General features: G+C 61.8%; 1 protein-coding gene across 1 annotated transcript; it reads right to left on the bottom strand.

Annotated features, from left to right (window-relative positions):
* Positions 1–1,506: 1,506 nt before the first annotated feature.
* Positions 1,507–24,842, bottom strand: TEAD3 (TEA domain transcription factor 3). Its single transcript, XM_084275942.1, has 13 exons — positions 24,738–24,842; positions 12,876–13,129; positions 9,713–9,777; positions 7,635–7,697; positions 4,787–4,798; positions 4,367–4,504; positions 4,084–4,127; positions 3,922–3,983; positions 3,444–3,577; positions 3,136–3,309; positions 2,815–2,955; positions 2,427–2,579; positions 1,507–1,633 (listed from the first exon to the last, which is right to left on the bottom strand). The coding sequence occupies exons 2-13, from the start codon at positions 13,009–13,011 to the stop codon at positions 1,520–1,522; spliced, it is 1,236 nt and encodes a 411-aa protein (XP_084132068.1). The 5' UTR covers positions 13,012–13,129; positions 24,738–24,842; the 3' UTR covers positions 1,507–1,519.
* Between the last annotated feature and the right edge of the window lie 429 nt (positions 24,843–25,271).

Raw genomic sequence — 25,271 nt, 5'->3', positions numbered from 1 at the left:
GCCACCCTGCTCCATCACCACTGCCACAAAACCCGACCTCAGCCCCTCTGCATCCATCCTGCACCCTGGGGATGCTCTCCCAGAGCGCTGCCCTTGCAGCTGCAGCCTCAGGATGCTGCGTTGGCTTATTCTGGGATGCAGCCACAAAAACACCTCCAAGCACACCCAGTCCCCCCCAGTCCTGGCGTCCCTCATGTCCTCTGTCTCCCCTGTCCCAAACTGCCTGCTGACAGCCTGGCCCTACATTGCACAACATGCTTCTCCCGGCATCATCTGCTTCCCCTGGGATGCAGGGTGAGCCAGCCAGAGCGGCTGCAGGGAGCAGAATAAGCAATACAGGAAAAAATTGGGGACAATAAAGAAAAACACCCTGAAAAATGTACATACACAAAATAAACCCAGCTAACCCACCCTCACCGCTCCATCCTCAGCACTCCTCCGCAAGCAACCAGGGGGTGGGGTACATTTAGCCTGGGCCACCCCCAAATGGGATCCCTGGAGGCACACACAGAGCTCAGGGGCATCCCACTGCCACCATTAAAAACCAGTCTCTGGAGATGGAGATTCCCCTCCCCAAAGCCTTCCCTGCACACATCAGCTCCCCGTGCCCAGCAGTTTTGCTGCACAGCTTTGACCCGGCTGCATCACCTCCCGGGGAGCAGATCCTGGGGAGCAGATCCCAGATACCACAGAGGGGGTATAATCCTGATTACAAGCATGGTGTCTTTTTAAAAGGTATTAAAAAGCACTTTAATTTAAAAAAAAAGGGGAAAAAGCCATTAAAAAATTGGTTTGTATCATCAGCACCCTCCTGCCTTCAGCGCTGCCGGCTCCCAGGGTCCCGGCTGGGCACGGAGGAGCATCCCACACGCCGGTCCCTAGGGCTGCAGCAGCATCCCCTTCCACCACCCTGCCCTGCTCCTACCTGTTCCCACCTCAGCACGTCCATCCCCACATCCCCGCTGTGCCGGGCTCTGCCGGGCAGTACCAGTGCCGCTGCCAACGGGGTCTGGACCAGACCTGGTGCGACACCACAGCCTCCAGCCCATCCATGCTCGCCTCTCTCTGCCCAGCACAGGGACTGCATCCAAGCAAGGGGGAAGCCGAAAGGAGCTGGGGGGGGGGAGCTCATCCTCCTCTCCGACGTCCCGCTGCATGGCAGGCTCCCAGCCTTCATCGGCGGTACCAAGGGCCGGTCTTTCCCCATCCAACTCCAGATGTGGGTTTCCTTTCTCCCTACATTTCCTTTCCCATCCTTCTTTTCTTTTTTTAATTTATTTAAAAAAAAAGAAGAAGAACGAAGCTGTTCCTACACAGAAACATCTGCAGCCACAAAGGCAGTCTCTCTCTCTCTCTCTCTCTCTCTCTCTCTCTCTTTTTTTTGGCTATTGGTTTTCTTCCTCCTCCTCCTCTCTTCAAATGACTTCTCAGGAGGCAACGGGCACAGGTGGCTTTTCTTCACGGCCCCCTCCCTCCCCTGTATGCCCCTCACACCCCTGCCCCGTCCCCAAGAGCCCCCCTAGTCCTTGACCAACTTGTACACGTGGTGCTGGGCGCCGTGCTCGCTGGTGGAGACCTCGAAAACGAAGGCGATGCAGAGCAAGGTTTCCTGGGTATCCCTGTTCGTAACAACCTGGGGCAGAGCAGAGGGGACAGTGTTATGAGGGGGGGGCTGTGCCCAAGGGGAGATGCTGTCATTTGGGGGATGCTGTCATTTGGGGGATGCTGTCATTTACACTATCAGGATTTGTTCCCTGTAATTCAATTCAGGGGGTTGCACAGACTCAGGCAGAGCCACTTGAATTGCATTGCCAAAATATCCTCCATGGGGGTGGTTTTCTTTAGGGGGTGTTTGTATGGGCTCAGGCAGATCCCCCCCACTCCCCTTTTTCATGGTGCAGTTTAATTGCACCATGAAAACATTTGCTATTATTTGGGGGGAGGTCTGGGGGGTTGCACAGCTGATTTATTACATCACCAAAAAATTTACTACCCAGTTTGGGGGGGGCAGGGGGGAGGTGTTACATAGGCTCCAGCACAGCCAATTTAATTGCACCACCCCAAATTTGCTACCCATTATTTGGGAGACTCACAGGGGCTCAGGCACAGCCACCTTACGTGCACCACCAAAAATCTGCTACCCAAATTTGGGGGATGAATCTGCTACCCAATTTTGGAAGAGGGGGAAATCTGCTACTCAATTTTGGGGGGACAGGGAATCTGCTACCCAATTTTGAGGGGGGAATCTGCTACCCAGTTTTTTTTGGGGGGGGTGTTGCATGGGCTCAGGCTCAGCCAGTGTATTCCCCCTCCCCAGACTGGGTGCCCCAGTGATGGGCACCGTGCAGCAGCGATGGCAGGGGCAGCACAAGCACGGGCACCACGCTCCTGGTGGGAAATGCTCCGTGGCAAAGGGAAGGAGATACCTGCAGGATGGTGAAATTCTCCAGGACGCTGTTCATCATGTACTTCTCCGGGAGGTGCTTGAGTTTGTGGATGAAGTTGATCATGTACTCGCACATGGGGGACCGGTGGATGCGGTAGACGAACCGGCCGCTCTCCAGCCGCGCGTACTCTGTCTGCGGGGGACGGCAGAGTGAGGGGCTGCCCCACGGGAGCCGAAACGCCGTGGGGGATGTGGGTGCGGGTGGATGGTGGCCAGCTGGGACATGGTGATGTCCTCTCCACTCCACCCACGGGATGGCCATGCACCCATATGTCCTACACCCAGCCCTGGGGCTTTGATCTGTCCTGGGACTCGCAGCAAGACCCAAATCCAACCCCCTTCCCAGCGCAGTGGGGCACGGGACTCACCTCCACCTTCTCCACGACCTGCTTCCCAAAGGAGCACACCTTGGTGGAGACTGTGATGGTCATGTTCTCTGCACTGCTGTACTGGCTGCTGACACCGTAGAAAGTCCCCGGCCCATCCTGGATTGTGCTGTTCAGATCCGCCTGCAGAGATGAGAGCAGGGAGAAGGTCCTGCTGGGTGCCAACACATCCACCTCCCAGTGGGGACAGGGGACACCGGCTTATACGGAGCTGCTCCCACTCTGCTGGCAGGGTACCCAACCAGCAACGAGCCTGTGGCTCGAGGACAAACCCTCCCCATCCTCTTCCTCCCAGCATCGTACCCAAAACTTGACAAGGAAGAAGGAGTTCTGGGGGCCACGCTCATAGAGCTCCTTGAGGCCACCTTTCTTCTCAGGGAACTTGTCGTAGATCTGGCGGATGTCCACGGCCTCCAGCAGCGGGTCGCTGTACGAGGGGTTCGTCTGGCCGATGTGCACGAAGAGGTGTTTGCTGTACTGTAAGGGCCGGGGGGGGATGGGATGGGGGGGGTAAAAAAAGAGAGGTCAGATGAAAGCAAGATGCTACCAAGCCCAGGGATGGCTGGATCAGCACCCAGCCCAAGAGGTGGGGACAGGGAGGGGACCGTTACCGTCTCGGCATCCCGTGGCACCTCCATGAAGGCGGAGTACTCGAGGAGCCGCAGCTTGGCGGAGGCGATGGTGCGGTCCTGCCAGACGGGTACGGCCGAGGCGGCTGGTGGGAGCGGAGCCAAGGGCTCATAACCTGGGGAGGGCAAGGGTGGGGGGCAGCTGTGAGCTGGGGCAAGAGCCCCCGCCCCCTGCACCGCCATGGTCCTTTCTGCACCCCCCACCCTCCCATATCTCCCAGCACGGGGTGGGGGGGGAGTTCCAAAACGTGGGATGTGCTGGTCCCACTCCTAGGTGGAGAGATGGGGACACACAGTAGGGTCCCCACTCACCGTGGGGCTTTTGGGTGAGTTTAGACCCAGGCTTTCCCCCTGGGAAGGCTGGGGAGGGGACCACAGGTGGGTGGCATGGGGCAAGTGACAAATAGGACCTAGGAGGGGTGCAGGGTCCCCCCTGCAAGGGGCCAAGGACAGCACTTACTGGCTAGTGATGGAGGCATGGGTGGCTGGATGGGGTAAGCTGGTTGTGCAAAAGGTTTAATGCTGGAAGGCAAAGAGCATCGTTAGGTTAACGAGGCGTGGGTCACCCCAGCCCCTCGCCAAGGAGGGGGTCCTGGCACCCATGGATGGGTCTCATACTTACTCCTGAGAGGGTCCAGGCTGTCCTGGGATAGGCCCACTCCAAAACTGGGGAACAGCACAGGGAAGAGTCAGCGGCTTCTGAGCACACACCCCCACCCCCCAATTCCCCTCCCCACCTCCTGCAAACTCTGGGGAGCCCCAAAGCCCCCCATGCGTTGCCACCACGGCCAAGGGGCCATCCAACATCCCTCACTGTCCCCGGTGCAGCGAGCACATGGGGTCTGGGTCCCCCTCCACCCCAGAGTGTCCCTATAATGGGGCGGGGGGTGCGGGGCCGCACTCACCCTGGGGGCAGCAGAGAAGACGGCCTGAGGAAGAGGAGGGGGGGGGCTGAGCTTGTTCTGCAGGACGCTGGCCGACACGATCTGCGCTGAGGACATGGAAGCCATGCTCTGCAGAGCCTTATCCTTCGAGACCTGGTCCTGGGAGGGACAGGAGCAGACAGGTTACACAGGCACACTATGGAGACCCCCCCCACGCCCCCAATCTGAGCGTCCCTGGCAGGTTTTGCAAAGCACAGAGCTGGTTATGTAGCCCAGCAAAGGTGCCCCCCCTGCCCCAAATTCACCCAGTTAATTCATGCTTTAAGCTTCCCAGTGTCCCCTGGGCAGGAGCTGTGGGGTCTGGAAGGTGGCCCTGCTCCCCAGGGACGGGGCAGAAGGCAACGAGGAGCGAAAGGCAGCACAACCCCAAGCTCTACTTACCAAGTTCATGGCCTGTCCAGAAGAGAAAAAAGGGGGAAAAACAAGAAAAACAAAAGGTTAGAGCTCAGTGGGAGCCCGGTGTGTTCCCCCCCTTCCCAGCTCATCCCCACAGCCCGATTTGGGCAGCGAACCCCTCAGCCTGGCTGGGGGATGTACGTGGTGGGCACTGATGCCCAGGCTGAATTCGGGGCTCTCTGTGGAGAGCTGGGCCTGCACCTCATGGGGACTTTTTCACATCCCTTCCAGCCTTGAACCTCCTTTGCCACGGCCCCAGCAGCCCCCCAGGGCTGGCAATACAGGGAGAAGAGCCCCCCAGGCCCCCACCCTGCCCAGCGAAGGGCACCAGGATGTCGGCGCTGGGGGGAAGAGCCTGGACCCCCCCTACACCACACGCTGCCCATTATTCATCCCTTTCCCTTGTAGCTCCACTGGTCCCATCACCCCAGGGCTGCTCCTCCAGCCACAGCTCCAGGACCCCCGGGGATGCTCAGGGAGCCTCAGGGATCCAGCGCTTCGTTTATTCTCCTTCCCCTGGGATGGGTGAGGAGGGTGGGCACGCAGCCACACGCCAGCCAGCCCTGATGTGCACAGGACCACCGCTTAAATACACACAGATATATTCAATATTATACAGGTATATTGCTCATGGGGGGGTCTCCATCAGCCAGGTGAGGGCAGGGCACTGCCGGCGCCGGGCTTTGCCCTCCAGGCATGAGGGGAGAGGGCTGAAGGGATGTTCTGCCCCCACAGTGTGTCGCGGGGGGATCTCTGCCCCAGCTCTGCCCAGGAGGATTCCCACAGGCAGTGGGGTCAGGGATGGGGATCACAGCCACGACCCCAGCCTCCAGCCCCAGGGTCACTCCTGCATCCTGTTCCCTCTTCCCTGTGCTATGCAGCAAGGAGAACCTATGTTAATTATTTTTCTTTCATTTCCCTTCATTTTTTAATGTAATGTTGTATTTTCTTTTAATTTTCATGTTCTTATCTTAATTCTATATTTACTTTTATTTCACATTTTATTTTCATTTTATATTTTAATTATTCTATTTTAGGTCTAATTCTTATATTTTATCTTAATATTTATATTTATTTTAATTTTATATTCATTTTATATAATATTTCATATTTTATTTCCTACATTTTAATGTATATATTTTATGTTCTTGTTATATTTTAATTTCTATATTTTAATTTTTATATTTTATTTTAATTCTTTTAAAAATTTTATTTTCTGTGTTATTTTATTCCCATTTTCTTTTAGTTTTCTATTTTAATTTTCATGTTTCATTCTCATTTCCTATCTTATTTTCATTCCCCTACTTTATTTCCATTTTTACATCTGATTTTCATTGTTTAATTGATTTTCTATACTTTATTTTCCTCCAAAGCCTGGGGCTAACCCTGCTTGCCCCCAGCCCTCCCTGGCTGCCCCACCTTGGGCTGGGAGCTGGGATTGGAGATGTAGGAGCCCTGAAGGAGTCTCCCAGAGCAGTTTTGGGTGCCCTCTCCTGGCTTCTCCCAGCAGCCCTGCAGGGACGCTGGCACCCTCCTGGCACCCCGTTCGTGGGTCCCTGGCTGGGTGGGCTCCAGGGTAGTGGGAACTGGAGCTCCTTAAAGCTTTGGGGACCAGGCAGCCAGCGCCAGCTCTGAGTGTGTCCCTCAGCGCCCACAGCTTGGACACAGCACCCAGGATGGGGCATGAGGAGCTGGTGATGCTTTTGGGACCTGGGGGTCATAGCAGGGGACCGTGGGCACCTGCATCCCAAGGGTGCTGCCCACGGAGATGCTCCGGTTTAACCCAGGAGCACCCGGGGGGTCCCCAGCGGGTGGTCGCACAGCAGGGACCACTCCGTCCCCCACCCTGCACCGTGGGGAGGGGTCCTTCAGTGATGCTCCTGGTCCTGCCCACCCACCCCCTCCCAGCTGTTATCACCCACCCAACCACCGCCCCAAAGCTCGGTGGGATCGGTTACGGAAGGGTTAGTCGGGCTCCAGTTCAGAGGAAGGAAGGAAAGAAGAAGGAAGGAAGAAGGAAGGAAGGAAAAGCCAACCAGAGAAGAGAGGATGATCCAGTTTTTCCTCAGTCGGCTCCCTTGGCCCCTGGAACCTTGGGCTGGCCTGGCACCACCGTGCCCCCACCCCAGGACAATCGTGTCCCCTCCCTGGCAGCACGGCCCCATCCGGACCCGCTGCCACCCACATCCCTGAGGTGCCACCTTGGGTGGTACCCAGAGCCTGGCCATCACAAGCCACTGGGCTGGCAGCCCGCAGGGACCCCCCAGGACACTCCCCTTGCTTCTGCCCACATCCCACCAGCACCTGTCACGAGTGGGGACAGGTCTCAGCTGGGGGTGCCCTTGCTTGAACCTCACTTTGCCTTGTTGGCTGCTATGGGTGTGTGTGTGTGGGGGGGCCTTTCTCTCCTGAGAGAACCCCTGATGGCTCAAAAGATGGGGGCAGCCCCCACGCATCACTGGAGGAGGGTTTAACCCCCCGTTTCTCCATTGCCTGGGCAAAAGGAGGGGATCTGACCCGAATTCACCCTTCCTGGGGGAGAGGGAAAGGCTCCGGTGTCCCCACCCAGGCTCTGAGCTGCCCTCCGAGCTGCTCTGACCACCCCTCCTCACCCTTCCCTGTGCATCCCCCAGTGATCCCACTAAAATCCATCCGGTCCCAGGAGCCGAGGGAGAGGGGGAAGGAAAAAACAACCACCCCAAGAGAGAGGTATCAGAGAAAGCAAGCGGCACACCGCAGAGCCCAGTGCGTTAGTCGTCAGCGAGCTGGGGAGGGGTTGGGGGGGGTGTGTGTGGGGTGGGGGGTGCCAGGCAGGGTGGGACGGGGCGCGTACCTTCAGCTTGGACTGAATCTCACGAGATTTCCGCCGGGCAAGAACCTGCAAGTGGCTAGAGACCTGCAGAGAGAGAGCAGAAGGAGGAGAGGGGGGGAACAGCAGAGCCGTCAACCAGAGGAAAGGAGAAGGAAGGAGAGGGGGCTGCCCATGCTCACAGAGACACCGCCGCGGGGAGACACCTGGGCACCAACGTACCTTGATGCCAACCTGGTACTCCCGCACCTTCTTCCGAGCTAGAACCTGTATGTGGCTGGACACCTACAGCGCCCGCCACGCCGTTCGGAAAGGAAAACACAGAGAGCGTGAAGATGCGGCTCCCACTCACGGGGTGGGATGTTGTTCCTGGGGAAGGGGGAGAAGGGGCAACGTAAAGGGCTGGGGGAGGGTCCGGGGTGATGCTCCTGGAGGTGGTCGTCTGCCTGCTGCGAGCTGGAGGGAGGAAAAATTGGGGGGGTGGGAGGGGGGAAGGTGGGAAGGTTGGGGAGGGGTGAGGGGGGGTAGGGAGGACCCCAGCGCTGCGCTGGTTGATGCTGGGTTGTGGCCCCTTCCCACCCTGGTTGGGGTGAAGCTCCTGGTGACGCTGCTGCAGTTGGGGGATCCAGGTTTAGCATCTCTTGGGGTTTCCCAAACAGATGCCCCCCCCCCTCCTGTGCCCCTGCGAGCGCAGTGGTCAGCTGCTCGCATGCAGCACTGAGGGTACACCCAGACGGGTGCAGGGGGTGTGTCTGGGTGACCAGGGCAGATCCAGGAGGGACCATCCTATTTCCTGGGGCTCCCATGGATTTTCCAAGGTGGGAAAGGTGAAGAACAGGATTTTACGTGTCCAGACCCCCACAGGGGCTGATGTGGAGGCAGGAAAGGCGCAGCGTGGCAGGGGTGCCTGCCCTGAGCCCCAGGGAGGGTAGGGGGGTCCTTACACACCCCTGCCCTGGGCTCCAGTGCTGGTTTGGGTGAGCTCCTCCTCACCAGGCTGTGTGGGTCACAACCACACAAAGGGGACAATGCCACTTGTGTGTCCCCCCCGAGCTTCTTCCTGGTGTCCCCCAGAGCATCGCTTTCCCTGAGCGCTGCATCCTTCCCCCCATGGGGGAGTGGGGGGGGGTGGGGGGGTGGGGGTGGGATCATGGGATCCAGTTAAGGCTTTAAGCCAGAAATAAAGCTGAACACAATGGTGGTGGCCAGACCCTGGTCCCTGTCCCTCCAGCATCAGTCACACTGGGATGTCCCACCTGGCACTGGGGACCAGCATCCCTCCCTTGCAGGGACTCATGGCATGGGACAGTCCAAACCTAAGTGTCCCCATGCCCCAAAACCCATCCGTCCTGTCGTGGTGGGAGATGCACCCGCTCTCCAGCACCCAGGACCACCAGCTCTGCCAGGCCAGGAGGCACTGGGGAGGGGAAGGGAGAGCTGCCAGACATATGATGGACAGACAGACAGACACGTCACATCCAGAGCCACGCCGTTTGGTGCTCAGCCAGGTCTGCAGCTGGGATGGATGTGACCCTGCCCCACACTGTGCAGGGAAACAGGGACCAGCACGTGCTGCTGGCATCCCAGCCTGCCCACCACCCACCCCAGCAGCCAGGTCGGGGTGAGGGCTCTGCAGAACCTCCCTGCAGCACCGCAGACCATGCAGCCTGTCCCTGGCTGGGATGGGGACGGCTTGGTGTCACCCAAGGGGTTTTGGGGGTGCCTTCGCTGCAGCGTCGGGCACAAGCGGCATCGAGCCCGGCAAGGGGCAGAGGTGGGAACAGCCTCAGTGGAGGAGCAGGGAGAGGTCTGGATGGAGATTTCTAAGGCTCCTGCCACTGGTGGGGTGACAGGCAGGGAGGCCAGGGTGCTGCTTGCTCCCACACCCCAAATTTCAGGTCAGGCTGGGACAGACCAGCCCGAGGATGCTCACACCCGCAGACGAAGCTCGAGGGTCCTGCTGGCAGTGACAGCGGTTCCAGAAAGGCTCCAGGACAGGCAACGCCGCCGCACACCCACTCCCCCCACCCCGAGCTTACCTGGCACCCCCTTCCTGCCCCCTCCCAAGCCCCCCAAATGGAGAAGCAGAGTGATGGCCTCACCTGCTTCCTCGTCCGCGTCTTCCCCGTCCGCAGCTTGATGTACCGGGCTATCAGTTCGTTACGACCTGCGGCAGAGCCAAGGGTCAGCCCCGGCAAAGGGGGGATGAGGGGGGGCATCAGCCCCCAACGGCACCTCCGGCCCCCACCCCAGCCCGATGCTGCTGGTCCTTAATGAGGCGGGTCCTTAGTGAAGGAGGCACCGCCGGGAGATGGCGCTGCCACGATGAGGGGACACTGAGGCAGCCCAAGGGGATGCAGCCAGCCCCCTTCTCCCTGAAACCAGCGTGACCCAGCTCACTGGGGCTGACAGCACCACGGAGGGAGGGGAGGGGGGCTCAGAGAGGGGTGACAGCCAAAGCAGCATCCCCGAACACACGCAACCACAACCCATCCCCAAAAGCCACCCCCAGCTGGAGCACCCACAGAGGGACCGACCGGCCCCCTCCCCACGGGGGGGTCACAGGGATAACCCCCCCTCTCCCCCCCAGCACCCCGCTTCCCGTTTGCGAGCCGCGCTGGCCTTTCCACCAGTATTTCCTAACGTCCTGGGTCTAATTCGAAGCAGAAGTTGCTTTTGCGCCACATTTGGGGGCCCAGCTGTGGCCAATCTGCCTTCAAACGTCAGAGCAGCTGGGACCTTTCTTCTCCCGGCCCCGGGCCCCCCCCCCCCCCCCTTCCCCCTGCCGCCGCGCCCCCCGCACACGGGGGCGGCCAGGCACGCCAGATTTATTTTAATGGACCAGATGGTCGCGGTTGGAACTTGTCGAAATGCCCTTGGAGAGGGTTTCAGCTTGAAAAAAATATATATAAATAAATATATATAAAACACACGTCCCCCTCTTCCATCCCAAACTGGCCCCCCCCCCTCCCAACTCCCTCCCTCCCAGCCCCGGAGCAACTGGGAACTCCTGGGGTGGGGGGAACGGACAGACACATGGGGACGGACAGGGCCAGGTGCTGCCTGAGGACGGCTGCGCTTTGGAGTTGCCAGGAGGGGGCTGGTGGGTGGGTAGGCAGGGCCATGGGAGGTACCGGCACCCCCCCAGCAGTGGGGGTACCCCTTGGGGTGGCTGGTGCCACCCCGAAACACTGAGCGTGGCTCCTGCTGACCCCAGGCTGCGCTGGCTCATTAGGGCCTAATGAGGGGGGTGCTTTACGCCCAGGTGAGATGGTACCCGGGGCAGGGTGCTGTCAAGGGAGGGTGGGGGGCAGGCAGAGGGGACCCCAGCACCCAGCCCCAAATGGGGGGTGTGGGGTGCTGCAGCATCCCTCTCATGCACCCTGTCCCTGAGGCCCATCCTCTCCCTTCCCTTGGGAAAGAAATACAGGAACTAAGTTTGGGTGCCTTCATGCACCCCAGTGCCAGCTCCTCACCCAGTGCCCAGCACTCAGTGCCCAGCACCCAGCACTCAGCATCTCCCCTGCACCTATCCTGCCTCACCATCCCTCCTGGCTACCACCCCGGGGCTGCACCCTCACAGTCTCCCCAAAACTGTCCCTGTGCCCGTGCGCCCCGTCCCTGTCCCCCGGTGATTCACTGGGACGGTGCCATTCCCTCCAGAGGGCACGTCCTCCTCCAAATTACCACATTCCCCAAATTCCTCTCCCCTGACACCACCACGTGAACCAGTTGGACAGGCTGGGTTAAAAATAACCTGGCGGGCAGCGAGGGAGAGCAGGGGGCCAGCGTGCCCCCCCCTCCACTCCCCCAGCTCCCACCTGCTCCCAGGCCATGTGCCCCTCACCCAGCCCCTGCGCCGCTGGCATCACTGGGGGCGGAACCAATGTGGCCATGGGCATCCCATGGGATCCCCCCCACCCAAAACAAGGGGTGTTGGTTCAGAGCGGTGGCACCACCACACCTATATGCCAGACACTGGCATCGTCTGTGCCACCGGTGGCATGGGGGGGGAGTTGGTTCTCTCAGCACCTCTGGCTGAGGGTCCCAGCAGGGAGATGCTGGGGAGGGTGGGGGGAGATGAAAGGCGTCCGGTGGGGGCTGCTGCCTCTTTAAGCAGCTGCCAGATGTCTCCGAAAGGCTGGAAAAACCGGTCGGGGCTCAGCGTGCTGCTGCGCAGGGCCAGGCTCCCGGCAGGGCCAGGCTCCCGGCAGGGCCAGGCTCCCGGCGGCACTTCAGCTATTCCTGGAGAAATCCAAAAAATGCACCCGCTTGGGAAGCCCTGTGCTCCCCCCCCGCCCCCCTTCCCCGCAGCCGGCAGCCCCAGTGGCCCGGGGTTGGGGGCCCCAGCGAGCGGGGTGGCACGGGGAGCCGGAGTGGGGACGGTGGCACGATGCTCATGGCAAAGCTTTGGCCCCTTTGCCCCTCTCACAGCAGCTCCCTGGGAGGGTTAGTTGGAAGTTGGGGTGGAGGTGCTGGCTCTGGTCCCTCGTCTCCATGAGGTGATAGTAACATGGGAACCCATCCCTGGCTCTGAGGTCTCCACTTTATAGGTGACATCATGGGAGGTGGAAGGGAGGAGGACTCAGCCCCTACCCTGGAGAGGATGGGGACACTGTGGCACCTTCCACCACTCTTTGGTGGCAGCTTGACCCCGTGCCTGCATCATCCATCCCCATCTTCTTCCTCCCCATTGCAGAGAAGCCCCAAGACAGATGCACTTTGGGAAACACCAGGAACCAGGCTGAGACCTGCCTCAAACTCATTGCACCAGTGGGGCTGACCAGCCCTGCTGCTACAAACTAAGTCATTGAAATCCAAGCTGGGGGCTGGTGGCTCTGGGTGAGCCCTCCTATTGAGGTGCTCCCCAGGGCAGGGTCTGGCTGGGGGAAAGGTTTGGGGGGGGTGGTGCTGAGGCGCCTGGGAGCGGGAGGGCTGGTGCTGGCCCCGCAGTCCTGCGCCCGCTCCCTGCCCGCACCCGCTCCCTGCCTGACGGCTTCACCAAACCAGTCAGTCCGGCAGGGCCGAGAGAGGGAGGGAGCGGGAGGGAAAGCCAGCGCCGAGGGAGGGGACGCGGGTCACTGCCACCTCCCCGGTCCAGCTCCCAGGCGCACCCAGGGCAGCTGCTTTCAGGGTTGGGGGGTGCTCAAGGGCGAGGCCCCCAGCGTGGGTTCGGGGCAGGAGGTTTCACTTCAGCCCTGACCGCCCAGTCCAGGCGGCGCAGTGCCCATCCCACCGCCCCCATCCTTGCCCCCCATCACTCACCGTACATCTTGCCCTCATCCGAGAGGATGATTTTCCGGCGGCCGCAGGGGGGGTAGATCGCCAGCGCCTCCTGGAAGCTCTGCTCGATGTCCGGACTCCACACGCCCTCGGCATCATTGTCCAGACTCTTGTCCATGCCGTCCTGGCCATCTTCCCGCCCCTCCCCGGGGCTGCCGCTGGCGTTCCAGCTGTTGGACGCTATGGTGCTGGCTGCTCTGGGCTCCGACCCCGAGCCCCCACGGACACGCGACAACCTGCCGGGACACAAGGGACACCCGTTAGAACTGGGGACCCTTCCTGCGGGGGGGGGTTGGAGCTGCTGTGACAGCGTGGTCCCTGCCTGGTCCCCAGTGCCACCCCCTGTCCCGGGGCTGTGAGCAGCATCCTGGTGGGGGGCATCAAAGCCAGAAACGGGCTTTCCTTTGGGACAGAGCCACGATTCCCAGAGCCACAAGCAACCACGTAGGGTCCACCCAAATAAAAGTATTTCTATGAGGAGCCCATGGGTGACACCTCGGGACGGGGCAGCCTGCGAGCCCTGACCCTGCACCACGCTGCCACTCTGGCAAGCTGGCCCCAAGCAGCCCTCCCCTCTCTCCCACCTCCCCCCCCAAAAAACCCCTGCTCTGCCGTGCCTGGCGAAGACAGAGCCGGGATTTGAAGGGAGACGCTGGGCGGCTCCACGCCAGACCCTGCTAATGGGAACCATGTGGCCAGAGCCCTTCAACAGCCCTACCCCTGGCACTGGAGAGCCCCCCCCCCCTCCAAATCTGCCCCAAGGATGCTCAACCAGGGCCTTGGGTGCTCCCCGGCTGGTGGAATGATGCCGGGGAGCCTTCAACCTTCTTCCACCTCTTCTTGCCTTTGCCAAGCTCCCGGCACAGTGTTTTGCAATAACATGTTTGGCGGCAGCTGCCGGCGGTGGGAGCGGAGAGGTGTCTCCTGCGCCGCCGCCGCGCTTCCCGGACGGGCTGGGAGTGTACAAAGGTCTCCAGCGCAGACATCTCCTTTTAAAGGAACTGCAGCAGCCCGCTGGCTCAAGCGTGCTGCGAGGCCTGGGCTTTGGTTGGGGTTGGGTGGGTTTTTTTTTCCTTTTATAAAAAAAGAAACTTCCCCCCCCTCCCTCTCCTCCTTCTCCTCCTCCTCCTCCTCCTCCTCCTCTCCCCATCCCTCTCTCCCTTCGCCGTGATGTGATGTCAGCCCCTCCGGTCCCTGCCGCCCGCCCCTGCCCGCTGTCTCCCCCCCTGCTCGCCCGCCTCTCCCCCTCTTGCCGAGCGCTGTGGCCAAATAAGGAGAACTGGATTGTAGGATCGAGCCAGCCGGCCAAGGGAGGGATGGCGGCAGCGGTGCCGGATGGGCCCGCAGCACCCCGAGTCCCACAGCACCCCGTGTCCCACAGCACCCTGGCTGAGCCTGCTTGCTGGAGTGCTCCACGGGGCAGCCCCCAGGAGGGATGCCTTGTCCAAACCAAGCGGGGTGTTGGGGATGGGAGGGCAGGGGGACACCGGGGCCAGGCAGGGACAGTGAAGGTGGCACAAAGGCCCCGGTGGGACCCCCCTGCTTGCTTCCCCTCCCCACCCCCAGCCCAGCGAGCACAACAGGGCTCCGTCCCAACGTGGCGCCTACAACGGGGTGCAGGGCTGCCTCAGCCAGGCTTGGAGCAAAGCAAAGCTATAGGGCCAAGGACAAAGCTCTAGGGCTGAGAGCAGATCTATAGGATCCAGAGCAGACCTATGGGGCTGCCCACATCACTGCAGGCGGGATCCTGGAACAGGCTGCATGACAATGTCCTGGGTCCCTGTCCCAGTCCCAGGCACTGAACACACCAGCACAGCTGCCCACACACCCTCCCTGCCCACCCACCCCCATCTCCTCAGGAGCTCCCCAGCACCCCTACGCACCCCCCACCTTCCCCCAGCAAGGAAACCCCAGCCCAGCCTTTTCAGGGGAGGCAGAGGAGGGTGATGCCAGGCCCTGGCCAAGGTGCGAGGAAGCAGCTCCTCCTCCTCCTCCTCCACCGAACCTGCTTTTGGCCAGGCCAAGACATTGGATTTCCTGGAGGGAGGGTGCAAGGCACCGTGCTGACGCAAGGCCCAGCCGAGCGCGCTCCACCCAGCCCTTACAAAACACCAACAACAGGAGCAATTAAGAAACCGGCACGGCTGGCCGGCCTGCGGATGGACCGCCAGCCAGACCTGCTCCGGGCAGGGAGGGGACCGGACCTGCCGGAAAACGTGTCACCAGCTCCTGCCTCCCGGCTGATCCCCTGGGGACCGGGGGGGAGAAGCCCCTTCCCACAGCTCAGGCACCTCTCTGGGGCTTGGGGACCCCACAACCACAATTGGGAGACTCCCCCATCTGTGCTCAGCCATCCTCCCCAGCACCCATGCTCTGCATCCAGCTCGCTCGCCATCCCCCCCCCACATGCACCCAGCATTTATGGGGTGCCACGATGCACCCCAAGGCTTTAGAGGGTGTTGAAGGGGGGGGGTGTGGGGAGCTGTAGCACTGCGAGGTCCCTCAGCGGGCATGGGACAGGTGCCCACAGTGGGCAGGGGAGGATGCTGTCAGGACAGCCCTTATCTCCCTGCAAGGCCAAGGCTGTGCTGGAGGACGGGGATGGGGACAGCGTTCCCACGGGATCTCAGAGCTCAGCCCCCAGCAGCACATGCGGGGGGGCACAAAGGGAGACCCTGGGCTTGTGCAGGCAGCTGCCTGGTTGGCAAAGAGCTGTTTGAGGCTGGAAAAGCAACAAGAAACCTCTTGAAAACCCTGGAAAAGCGGTGGGGAGGGTTGCTAGGAGGGAGGGGTGCTTGGGAGATGGGTGTTTGCTGGTGGGTGGGGGAAGGAAATATTTTGGAGGCGGTGGCTGTGGTGGGCACCTCACTGGGGCTGGGCGCGGGTGACGAGGTCAGGAGCGGGGTGCTGCCGGGACCAGTGTGACCAGTCATGATAGGGATCAGGGAGCACAGGGACATCACCGCTCAGAGCCGCGGGCTGCGGGGCCACAACACGGGCAGAGGTGCCCACCGTCCCGTGCCAAGCCCCTCCTGGGCATGTGGGGCAGCACCCTGTCCCCATCCCTGTCCCCATTCCTGTCCCATGCTGGCAACCTTCTCCAGCATGCTCAGCTCTGAAAGTGGCAACCCTCATGTCCCCCCCCAAAAAATCCACTGTCCCAGCAGTGCCAGGACATGCAGCCACAAACCCAGGTGTGCCCAAAGCAGAGGGGCGATGCCCCACCACCCGCCTGGCTGAGCACCCACACACACACCACCCAGCCCTGCCTGGACAGTGTCACAGCTCTGGGACCAAAGCCCCTTGACATGGTCTCGTGTCACTGCACCCTGGGCACAGCCCCCAGGGTTGTTGCTCCTTCACCCTTTGCGAACTGTGGGAGGGGGTTGTGTGGGGGGGGTGCCTATGGCCACAGCATCCCCCCCTGAACTGCTGGGGATGCAGGGATTGGCATCTGCTGCATGAGGGGTCCTGCCGCAAAGCGTGACACCATCTGTGGGGACAAGCTGTGGGGGTCCCCTCCTTACTGGGCTCCCCCAAACTGGCATGGGGCAGCATCAGGATCCCCTGTCACACTGGGGACACTGGGGGTAGCCAGCGCACCCCGCAAAGTGGGGCAGGGGGAAGTCTGGCTGCACCCTGGCTCCATCCCACCTTCCCATGCGGGGGCCCGGGGCGATCCAGCCCTCCTCCCTCCCCCCCTTCCCCCCCTGCACCCGGACCCCACGGCGAAAGGATAAAAGTTCACCGACAAGCCCGGGCAGGTGCGGCACAGCACCGCGCGGCCTCCAGCGCAGGCAGCGCACCGCCCCGCCACCGGCACCAACGGGGGGACACACGAGGCCACCGACCCCCCAACTCCCCAGCACCGTGACCAGTGGCACCTGCACTCCGGGGGCGATGGGGGAAAGGAGCCCTCAGCCTCCCTGGTGCTGAGCATGGAGGTCCCTGCTGGGGCCAGCTTGACTGGGGGCTGAGGTCCCCAGGGATGGCTCTCCTGTGGGGATGCTGAGCGGTGCTGCTCTGTCACGGAGCAAACCCCAAAACCAAGGCACCCACCTGGCACAAGGGCACCTACCTCCTCCCCGTGCCGTGCCAGCACATGGGGGCTCAGTGAGAACGTGGCACGGGGGTCTGACACCGGGCACCAATCTGACGGCAGGCAGAGGCCTTTGTTAACGTTAACTCCTTGTTTGGGGCAGGGGTGATGTGCCTGCTTGTGCCCACCCTGTGAGGCGGCTGGTGGGACACTGCCCACACTGCAGACACGACCACCAGCTCTGCAAAGCCCTTCAAAGCAAACCCAAAAGTCTTGGGGTCCCTTGGGGGACCCCAGCAAGGCCATGACATGCCAGGGAAGATGCTGCCCCATCTGCTGTCAGTGCCAGCACCATGCACGCAGCCCGGACGCTCTCAGATAGATTGAGTGTGACCCTACAGCACTTTTCTTGTGATAGCAAAGCAGGGGGGGTGTTTGCAGGAAGCCCATATCCCTGGCAGCTCGCCCAGGGACCCTTCAGGAACGCTGGCCACACATCCTGCCCCAAACTCTGCCCCTTATCCCGCATGGGACGCGGTCCTGGTTGACACGCTGCTGTCCCGGGGACATCCAGCGCCCATCGGGGTGGGCAGTGATGGTCGAACCAGACCCAGCTCAGAGAGGAGGGCGGTGGAAGGTTTGTTTACATCTTGCTCCTCTTCCAAACAGCTCTCAGGCTGTGGTGAGGGATTCCCCGCTTGGGAAGGGAAGGGCGGCTGCCCTGCTCCCTCCTTCCCTCCCACCCGAGTTTGCTGCTCCCAGCCGGAGAGGACCCGCCACCATCTCCCTGAAGGAAACCCTGGCAGGGGCTGTGGCAGAGCCCCCCGTGTGCCATGCCGGCTCCCCGTGAGACAGCCCGGCTAATTTCCTCCCCTCTATCGCTTCCTGTCCCTTCCGGCTTGGCGGGTGGCTCAGGAAGCAATCGGAGCAGGGAAACCACAGGAGGCCACGTGGCAGCATCCCACCGGGGTCCACGGTGCTTCCAGGGCTGCCTCAGACATGTGCCTCACTGGGGTCTGGATGGACCCCCACAGCCAAAGGGTCTCCCCCAGCTCCCAGCCTAGAGCCCCCACCCAGAAGGGATGCAGCCGGTCCTCACGCGGTGGCTCATGGCCAAGGGATGCTCAGCCTCCATCCCGAAGGACCACGGCCAAGCAAGCAGAGAACTTGAGGGATTTGCCCAGAGAAAATTTGGGCAGGGAGGAGGGAAGGGATCGAGCAAACCCCAGGACAGCCCAAGATGCCCCCTCCTAACGGCAGAACCGCAGGCAAGCAGACCAACCCCTCCATCTCCTCCTCTTCCTCCAGCCCCAGCGCTGGGTTTCGGCTGCTGAAGGATCTGAGCCGGTTTTGCTCAAGCCTCCAGCTCCAAGACCTAAGGGCAGGGGACAGACGGACACCGTAACCCGGCTTCCCTCCCTGGCCCAATTACAGCTGCCCTGCCCAGCCAGGACGGGGCGTTTCACCCAGCAGCGCATAAATAGAAAGCTTTTGCAGCATTAATTGCTCTCTGCATTATGAAACGAGCTGGATGGAAACAACAGGGTTGGAGTCGCCTGCTGGGGACGGGCCACAGCTGCCCCGTGACACCCCTGGTGCTGGGGTGTCAACACTGGGGTCTGCTGAATTTGCTTTGATCCAAACACGCCCGTCCAAGGATGTCTCCCACCGACCATTGGATGGGTGGCCACCGTCCCCAGGGACACCCAGCACCACTCCTCCCAAGGGGAGGAAGTCCCAGGGGACCCCTAGGGCCAAGCAGACCACCCCCCATTCGTCCCCCAAAAGGGACGAAGCCTTAGGACCCCCAGGGCCAGGCAGCCCGCAGTGGGATGGTGCCCCACTGCCTGGGTGGGTTGGACATCCCAGGTACCCCATCAGCCCTCGGACCCACTCCTGGGAGCGGAAATACCCTCCACGGAGGCCTTTTGGGTGCTGCTGACCCCGTTTCATACCACTGCAGCGAGGCCAGGGAAAAAGTCTTCCGGGGGACGCTGGCTGCCAGGAGAGGAGGAGGAGGAGGAAGGTTGCAATGCATTTTCACACCCACCCCCAGCCGCCTCCACCCCCGCGAAACCCAACCCTGCCCAGGGAGCAGCTGCGCCCGCTGCCCGTGCCGCAGCACCCGCCGGAGCCCGAGGCCAGCACCGCCGTGCCGCCAGCTGGGCGACCAGGAAGAGAAACCCCAACGGGGGAGAGGGGTGCAAGAGCTGATCCCCCCCTTCCCAGGCACCCAGGATGCAAGGCAGTGGGGGGCTGTTGGGTGTTGCCATCCCATTTGGGGCACAATGACATCCCTGGCTGCCAAAGTCTGGGTGACACAGCGATGCCACTCGGCTGTAACCCACGCAGGAGCTGCCTGAGCTCTGCCCCACACAAACCGTGCCGGGGATTTGTTCCCAGAAAGGGATGTTACACTTTAACACTGTCTGGCTTTAGTGCCATCGCCCCAGCCCAGCCCAGCGAGTAAACCCCTGTGCGTGCCAGGAGCACACTGGGTGCCCGCAGCGGAGCATCGCTTCTCCCAGCGCCTCTCACTGCCGCCCGGAGCCAAGAGCTGGAAGTGGGCACAGAGCCTCCCGCTCCCGCAGATTGAAAAATGGCTCTGCGATCCTCGGGGAGGAAAGCTGCTAAAAATACACCGAGGCTGGATTCTGGGTAAAAGAAGGAGCTCCAGCAAGAAGCATGGCCCAAGAGCCCGGTACGGGCTGCTAACCCCCTGCCCAGCACACCCAACCTCAAAGCTGGACCCTCCTCTCCATGCGATGGAGCCCAAACTTGTGCCATAGATGAGCAGAAGCACCGGCAAGAGAGCATCCCGCCCAACTCATCCCCCCAAAACACGTAGGCAAGACACCAGGCAGGGAAAAAGTGGGGTCTCACACCCAACCTTTGCTCCCGGACTGTGAAGCACCCAGATCTTCCTACTAATAAACTCCTGACGCTCATCGCTTGGGTGGGGGGCTCGCGTGCCATCGTGCGGGTGTGCTGCTTCCTAACCCCGAATTGCCTAAGCTGGAGTAGGATGGGGAGGGGGGGGGGGGGGGGGAAGGCAGGAGCTGGCTGCCTCTGGGGGAAGGGCGGGCGGAGAGGAGCTGGCATGGGAACGGCAGCCCATCCTCCACGCACGCCGCGCCGCTCCGCGTCTGTAAACTTTGAACATCTTCCGGAGAGAAGTTAGTGGCTATTGTGAACAGCTGGATCTAATTTTACAAGGAGCGAGGAGGAGACAGTCGTGGGGAAATAATAAGGCTTGGCGCTCCCAGGCGAGGATCCCCGAACCCGGCCAGCCCTCCCGCCTCCACCGCACCCCACGGGGGGGGAGCGCCGGCGAGACGGCCGTGAGGAAACTGAGGCACAGAGAGGTGCTGGGCTCAAACACGGCCTGGGTAATGCACAGCAGGAGCGTGGGGTCCAGGGCACTGTCTCTATGTGTGTCCCCCAGCTCGGCACACTTCCAGCAGCCGAGGCATCAGCAGTGGCACAGCTCTTCCCTGGAGCAGAATGCCAGGCTGCGGATGCAGAGCCACCTCCTTGACCTATGGCAGCATCTTCAGGCACAGGGACCCCCCGCCAGCGCTCGCTCTCGGTGGCTGTGGGCACCATGGTGTGACACATCCCTCCGGCCGGCTGCTTCTCCCAAGGCTCAGCCCACCTCCTAAAATTAGCTCCGGCTCTGCCATCCCATCCCAGCTACCCCCCGCAGCCAGGGGAGCTCTGCCAGCACACGCTCTGGGTCCGCACTGATCCCCCCCCAGCAGCAAGGGGGAAGGGGAAAAAGCCAGCCTCCTCCATCGCTCACATCTCACGAACCAGCCGCCAGCCACCTGCGTGCAAGCACTTCCCAGCTTTATTTATTAGAGGGTGAAGCACAGCCCTGGAGTGGGCTGAAGTCACCTTCTGTGCCTCTGGCTTTGAATGAGGATGGCCCAGGATCAGCTGGGATCAGCTGCTGAGACCTGGCGCATCTCATGACATGCCCAGCACCCAGCTGGAAGGCAGTGGTAGTGCTACGTATGGCGGGCACCGGTGTTTCGGTCCCGCTGCTGTCTCATGGCACCTATCTGGGGATGCTGGGGACACTGGGGCATTGCATCCATTCAGGACCAGGTGAGGGGACACACTCCGGGGTGGGTGAGGGGGGTTTGCACCGCCAGGATGGGACGTGCTCCACAGAATTGGACACACGTGGTTTCTCTGGATCCTTCACACACAGGATGCTGTTGGCTGTGCCAGCGCAGAGCCCTGTGTGAACACCATCCCCATGGAGCCACCAGCTACCACCCCGGCGATGAGACCATGGGGTGTCTGTCACATCCAAAGGGCTCAGCCATGAACCCCTGCACCGAGCTGCACGGGCACCCCAAAACAGCACGTGGCGCTGTGTGACCCCCCTCTTCCCCTCTGCCACAGGGTTTTTTTGCCAGGGCCCCTCGCTCCCATTTCCCAGGCGGGGAAAACCAAAGCACCAGGAGCTGTGCCGGCATGTCCAGACCCGCAGCAGGATCCGGACGCGCGTTATCGCAGCGGGGAACAGGGGGATGGGGAGGAAGGAGGGGGGGGGGGGGATGTGTGTGGAGGGAGAGGAGGGCGGTGGGGGGGGCCACTCCTGCCGCATGCCCGCTGCAGGTTGGCACGGGGCACGGCCCTGCCGGCTCACCCCATCATTACCTTCCCTCCCTCCAAAAAAACATTTCATAAGCCGCCACGTGACGGTGGCAACAGCGAACGCCCACACGCTTCAGGTGCCTGCCCCGACCGCAACACGCAGGTGCCTGGGCTCGGCTGCCACAGCCCCCAGCACCTTCCAAACCTGGGTACCGACCCCAAATAATTCCTTGGACACACGGGTGAGAAGATTCAGAGCGCACCTTGGCTGCCTGGCAAATTCCCCAGGGATGGGAGCTCCCCAGAATAATCAAAGTTACTCGGCTCTATCCCACCCTCCAGCAGTGCCCAGAGCGGTGCAAACACTGTGGCAGCTCTGCCAACCCCTTGCAAACACCACCAAGGGTTGAAGGAGAGAGAGAGAGAGAGAAGCTCCTGGAGATGGGACGTGTTTTGGACAGCATCCATCCCGTGCTTCAACGGGCAGCGGCATCCCAACCCCACAAAGAGCCCTGGGATGGTTCTTGCCATGCAAATAGTGGCACCCAAGATTTTAGGGTTTAGTCTCCATCCTCCACTCTTCACGGGTGGGAGAAGAGGCACCAGGGCAAGAAAAGACATTTTCCTCCCCTGCTAACAACCCAAAATCACCCAATTCCCCCCCTTCCCATCACCTGCATGCCCGCACTGCTCCCCTGCCAAGCTCACCTGCCGCCAGCCTCGTGCCCGCCGCGCGTTGTGACGGGAGCCGCGCGGTTACTCGCTTTTTAATACATTAATTAGAGCTGATTACCACTGCCACCCGCACCTCCCCAGAGCCACGACCTGCTCGCACAGTGCTGGGGAAAAGGCTCCATCCTTCCTTCGGCATGATGCCAGGGCCACCGGGATCCACCTCCCGACCCGCTCGGCACCATGGGGATGGAATGGGGATTAAAAGGAGATGCTGCTCCTGGTATCGTGATAAATAGCGGCTGTATGGCACGGGAAACGGATGCAGGTCCCTTTTATTGATGGATGTGGAGGCTGGGTGAGGGTTTGCTTTGTGGGAAGGGGATTTCAGGGTTGGGATGGCTGTTGGAAGGTTCATCTCTGTGCCTCTTTGCCCCCCACAAAACACCCTGGTTGAAGCATCCCCCCTACTCCAAGCTGAGCCCTGATGCCACAGTGACCCCAGTCAGGGCGAGGGTCCTTGGAATACCCGGTGGCCCCTTACTCGAGGTGGCTGGAGCCTGTCACGGACCCGCTGCTTTTGAAGGGTTATTTTTGTTAGAAAAGCCAGCGCGGTGCCAGCCGCGTGCCTGCCCCAGGGAGTGAGCTCGGTGCCCGAGGTCCCCTAGGAATAGGATCATCCCCCCATGTCACCCAGCTGCGGCGGGAGGGGACACACACACAGGACTGCAGGTGGGTGTGGGGTGAGCACCCACTCACAGCCCCTTCCCATGGGAATGGTGGCCTCCAAACCCACATGGGGCCAAAGCCAGCACCCTCTCCCAACAGGACACTCATGCCAGTCCTCTCCGGTGGGGAACTGCCAGCAACGCTACCCAGGCAGAGCCACGGTGACCGTCACCTGCCCTGCCAGCTGGGGCCCGGCCCTGCTGCCCCCCACCCATTTCACCCCGACTTTATGGGCGGGTGACCTTGGTGAGCCCTCACCCCTCCCATCTGCTTTGGGGACCTTCCTCCCATCCCTGGGGCAAATGACCCACCCCAACGACCCACCCCAAAATCCAGGCGCAGGGACGAGCTTTGGGGCCTTGGAGGCCCCAAGGGCCGGCGGGTGCACAGGGTGGGGAGGGCGACACCAGCCTAGCAGACCCCCAGTTCTCTACCTATCATCGTGAGCACCCCAAAACCACGGGGGGCTGGCAGCCCAGCTGGCAGGGCCCCCCAGGGGTCGCCGGGCAGTGCCAAAGCCCTGACTCACGGCGTGCACGTACCCGCGCGGGGTAAAGCGATAGGAGCAGAGAGAGGACGCCGGAGCCCAAAATACCCCGGCGCGCCTGACACCGGAGATTATCGCTTTGCCAGTGGGACGGTCCCCCCGGCACAGCTCACCCTGGCTCCCCACAAAGAACCACTAAACCCCACCCACCCACCCCCCCCAAACCTCTGCCATCGCCTTTCCCTCTGCCACCCCAAGCCCACCACCCAACAGCGACGGGGGGTAGCGGGTGACCACCACCCCAGCAGATCCTCTGCTAACAATTCCAGGTGGTTTCTACCCAAAAAACAGGGGGTTTTCCCCATTTGGCACAGGCCAAACGAGTTGCATAGGGCCCGAGCGGTTTTGGGGGCTGGGCAGCACTGTGAGGGCTTGGCCTTATTTTCCTTCCAAGGGGGTTATCGGGTGGGGGGGGGGATGGGGGGAGAAGGGAAAAACAACAACCCCAAACCCAAGAAGGGTGTAAAAATAAAATAATAATAATAATAAAGATGACACACTGCTGAAAATTATACATCTAATTGCTGCCTCGTTAGCAATGCGCCCCTATGACGAGGCACAAAGTGTTTAGCATACAGTCAGCGTATGGTCATCCCCTACATGCGTGTGACACATATGTAACGTGACACGCGTGTGGCCCCCACACCCCACCCGGGACGCTGGTTCCCGGGCAGGGGGGAGGAGAATGGAGGGAGTTGGGGGGGGGGGGTTGGTTTCTGCCGGGTCCCGACGGCAGACGGGGCGGTTTATCGCTTTCTATACCGCCTGGCGCCCGCTCCCGACGTACGGGCCATACATCCACATACATCCACACGCATACACAAGGCCTCTTTGTAGCCCCATAGCCCGCGCCCGCCCCGCACCCCGGGATGCGCCGCAGCGGGGGGGTCCCAGCAGAGGGGCTGGAGGTGGGTTTGGGGCGGGGAGGGGGGAGGATATCGGGCAGCGCAGCCCCGACGGTGCCTGTGGGACCCGATGGGGAAGGGGCTGGGGACACGCTGGGGACACTTCGGCTCTGCTCCCTTCTACCCGTACACCCTGTCGCGGGGGGAACCCCGAGGGGAGGGACCGGGAGTGGGGGGAGAGGAGGGAGAGGCGAGGGCTGCTGCGACCCCACCGCCCCCCAGCCTCCGCCGGGGCTTCGTGCAGCCGGAGGGCTGCGGGCCGGGAGGAAGGAGGCGCCGGAGGAGGAGGAGGAGGAGGGAGGAGGAAGGGGGGGGTTGGGAATCTCTTCCCAGCGAGCACTTACCTGCTCCGTGCTCCGGAGGGGCTGGGCCGGCCGTGGGGACCGGGACCGGGACCGGGCCGGGGCCGGGGCCGGGCCGGGGAGGGCGGCAGGAATGCGGGGAGCGCGGCGGGCTCCCGGGTCCGCGCACGGAGCCAGGCGCAGGGACGGGAAAGTTTATGCAAGGGAGGAGCAGAAAGTTGGGAGTCAATCAGGAGGCGGCGGGGCCGGGCCGACCCTCCTCCCTCCTCCCGCTGCCCTCCTCCCTCCTGCCGGCCCTCCCTCTTCCCCTCCCTCCTTCCCTCCCTCCCTCTTCCCTTCCCTCCTTCCTTCCCTCCTTCCTTCTTTCTCTCCTTCCCTCCTTCTCTCCCTCCTTCCCTCCTTCTCTCCCTCCTTCCCTCCCTCCTCTCCTCTCCTCCCTGCCCGCGCTCCGGGGAGGAGGGAGCCCCGCTCCCCTGGGAATACCGGGATGCGGGGCTTCCCCTCCACCGGGAAGGGTTCTTTTGTGGAAAGGGAAACCCTGGAGCCCGACTCGGCCCTGGCTCTGGGAACGGCCTC

This window comes from Gallinula chloropus (assembly GCF_964237585.1).
Source record: "Gallinula chloropus genome assembly, chromosome: 27".
Classification (NCBI taxonomy): domain Eukaryota; kingdom Metazoa; phylum Chordata; class Aves; order Gruiformes; family Rallidae; genus Gallinula; species Gallinula chloropus.
The sequence above is the reverse complement of the archived record's forward strand: the minus strand, read 5'-3'. Positions and strand labels throughout refer to the sequence as shown.